Below are 3,497 nucleotides of genomic sequence, written 5' to 3' on the forward strand. Positions count from 1 at the left end.
TCCCTGTTACTCAGAAATCCAGGACAGCATTCTGCTCCCGGTCCTATGCGTTCAGAAAACCAGCACCAGTATCTCTTCGCACAGAGACGTCAGCGTGTATTCCTTGACAATTCCATATTGTCATCTCAAGACAATTTGCTCTCACATTAAATGATGCAGGAAGCATCAAATGAAGATGGAATGAATAGAGTCTCCGTACCAAAGAGTCAGTTGAAATTCAACCATTTAAAGAGGCAGTATTTGATAAAGAACCAATGGTACTGAAAGAAGTCCAAGCTACACTGACGGCATTAGTGAAAAAACAAGGCTCCAGGAATTGATAGGATACTAACTGAATTGTTTCCATACGCTGAAGCACTGGAAGCAATTTGGAAGTCAGCTACCTGGTCGGCTGACTCAAAGATCCGCATGTGTGCCCATTCCAAAGAAACATTACCCAACAGATTGTGGAAATTATCGAATGACATAATTAATAACGCATGCTAGTAAAATTTTGCTGAATTTAGAAACCGGTTTGTTGCAGTAGTAAGTCAGCAGGGAGCTGCCAGAAATTGAAGCTGGATTCAGAAGAGATCGTGGCACACGAAGGCTATCTCATTGCTGATATCAAATGGATCTTGGTACAAAACAGAGACTACCAGAAAGATGTTTACTTGTGTTTTAATGACTATAGCCATGGCATTCAACTCTATAGATCATAGTAAGCTACAGACAGTATTATAAAGAATGAGAATTCCAGAACACTTCATTATATTGATGTGGAACCTGTACATGGGCTAAGAGGCAGTCTTTTAAAAAGAAAGGAATACTCGGTGGTTTAAAATCAGGAAAGATGACGAAGATCACAGACTGTGCCCTTCCGTGTGGATTACAATTTAATGTAAAGAAAGCCAAAGTCCACCCGCTGGACCAGTAGACAACATCATGACAGAGTAGAGATTGAAGTCGTCAAGGATTTCATTTTACTGGGATCCACAATCAATGCTCATGTAAGCTGTAATCAAGAAGTCAAACGGTGTATTACACTGAGCAAATCTGTGGCAGAAGACCTCTTTAAAATATCTGAAGTCCCGTGGGCTGCCAGAGGAACAAAAAAATAAGTCTTGGAAGAAGTACAGCTAAAATGCTCCTTATTATGCTCCAAGGATGGTCAGACTTCATCGGGTGTACTTTGGACACCTTATCAGGAGACCAAAAAGAAACTCATTGCCAGCAAGTCAATTCCAACTTCAGACAGAGCCTACAGGGCAGAAGAGAACTGCCTCTGTGGGTTTCTGAGACAGTAATTCTTTACGGGAGTGGAAAGCCTCATCTTTCTCCTGTGGAGTGGCTGGTAGTTTCGAACTGCTAACCTTCTGGATACCTACCCAACATGTAACCACTACACCACCAGGACTCCTTAAGGACAGACTGACTAGTCCCCAGAAAAGGACATCAATCATACTTGGTAAAGTAGGTCAGGGAAAATGAGGAAGACCCTCAGGGAGATGGGTTGACATCCATGGCTGCAACAAGTCTCCAAAATAATTGTGAGGATGGTGCAGGACTAAGGAAGTGTTTTGTTCTGTTGTTTACAAAGTTGCTGTATGTTAGAACCGACTAGATGACACCTGACCACCACCACCTGCGCTCGCTACTATGATCGAACTAGCTTTTCCACATTAGGCTATTCAGTGCGAGTTATTTGTGTGACACAAGGCAGTTACAAGCATCTATGTTTGCACCATGATAGTGTTTCCAAGAAAGAAGTTGGAAGCACCCTTTAATTACCAAAGTTTTGGGGGAAACCGGTCACAATCACTCCTGAAGTTACAATTGATAGAGATCACTTCTTTCAGTGTAGCTCGAGAAATCCTGAGTAAGAAGCTCAAATATTCAAGAGACACACAATTCAAAAAGTCCCAGCAACCCGAAAGTCACGTCTGTATCAAATGAATCTCAGGGTAACCTGAACTCAACTTTTAGTTACGCACTTATCATGCCACTTTAATTCCTTAGACGCCAGCTTTGGGCACAGCATCTCAATGTTTTTCCTTTTTCTTGTTTGCTGCCCTCGAGCCCATTCGAGAATAAGAGAAGGAAACACTGTCTGGTCCTGTGTCATTTGCACAATGGCTATTCTGGAAACCATGGTTGCAGTCACTGTGTCACTCCGCCCATGATGTCCTTTTCCGGGCTAGGCCTATTAGGTTGGAAGGGCTATGGCACCTCACACTCAGCTTCCAGAGAAGAATGACCACGTACCCAGTACCAAGCGCCTGGCAGAGACTGCTAGTCACTTAACACATGCCTCATTTGAGCTGCACTACAACGGCACTGGATGATCCAGAGGTCACGATAAGCTGGGTAACTCTGAACAAAGTCAGCACGGCAGATGTGAGCCCAAAGTCTCGGACGCTATTGTACACTGCGCTACTCTGGCTGAGCTCCAACTAATGGAATCGGAGTGTCCTTTTCTGACCTCTCAAATGCGGGTATCCTTCAACCACTTCCGTTGGAAAACGAATCTCACTGGCTGTAAGGGCCCAGTCCAGGCGTCCTCGGACATTCAGAGGAACGCGTTAGACCCTACCTCGGGATCGCACAGCCGCTGACCCTACTGCTTCCCTCACGGCCGTCACCCCCACCCCCCTCAATCTCACGCTTAGCTGAGGTTGCCTTTGGAGCTTGTAGCACCCGGATAGCTGCGGGTGTCCGGGAGGGCGATACATTGAACTTCCTAGAAAAGAGGGATGGGCCAGAAGTGTGGCCCCCGTCGGGTCACGATCTGCTCCCCGCTGGCCCCAGGAGCCACCTGCTTAGACAAGCGCAAGCAAAGACTCCGAGGGTCACCTTGACCCTTGTTCTCTCAGCCCCAACTTCCGGGCTGAACCGGCCCCATCGGGGGAACATCTCTAGAAACGGGAGCCTCGGCGACCGCAGCCAGCCGGTGTGGAGCGGGGCCGGGATAAGGCGAGAACCGAACCGCGCGCTGACAGAAGCTTCCCCGGCTCCAGCTCCGCGGCTTCCCGCGGCCGGAGGGCTAATGTCGCCAATTCTCCGGGACGAGCAGGCGCAGCGCCACCCGTACCTGAGGGTTATAAGCGTCAAAAGCCCCAGCTCCCGCCAACTTCTGAGTGAAGCCACTGAACTTGTAGTACATGATGCCCGGCGTCCAGGTTCCCACCACCGCTGCCCGCGCGACGGCCCCAGGAAAGGACCCCGCCTCCCGGGTTGTCGCCGGAAGGCTCAGCCAAGGACCCCGAGTCAGGAGTCGGGCTGCCCTGAGATCGCCTGATAAACTATATCAAGAATTAAGATTTCGCGTTATCAGGACCAAAAGATATCTATGACCAACTATAGGCCAGCACTAAACGCTTCTGTATCGGATTCTGCAGAAAATACGAGACGCACTCTCCTTTTCCCTCTAAAGCCAGGCAGTGTCAAGACACCTTAACAAAGGCGCAAGCGCTCTGCGGACCAGGACCAATGGCTGAGGCCCTCGCCGGGTGGGAAGG

The 3,497-nt window shown here is 48.5% G+C and overlaps 1 protein-coding gene across 1 annotated transcript in view; it reads right to left on the minus strand.

Annotated features, from left to right (window-relative positions):
- Window positions 1-3,198, minus strand: part of LOC101651542 (cytochrome c oxidase subunit 7A-related protein, mitochondrial) — a 13,664-nt gene extending 10,466 nt beyond the window's left edge. The window contains exon 1 of the mRNA XM_004699774.2: window positions 3,071-3,198. Within this exon, the coding sequence (XP_004699831.1) occupies window positions 3,071-3,142 (72 nt within the window). The 5' untranslated portion in view covers window positions 3,143-3,198. The remainder of the gene's footprint in view (window positions 1-3,070) is intronic.
- Between the last annotated feature and the right edge of the window lie 299 nt (window positions 3,199-3,497).

Source organism: Echinops telfairi, unplaced genomic scaffold, assembly GCF_000313985.2.
Source record: "Echinops telfairi isolate 266 unplaced genomic scaffold, ASM31398v2 ScPeMD7_7475;HRSCAF=8513, whole genome shotgun sequence".
Taxonomy (NCBI): Eukaryota; Metazoa; Chordata; class Mammalia; order Afrosoricida; family Tenrecidae; genus Echinops; species Echinops telfairi.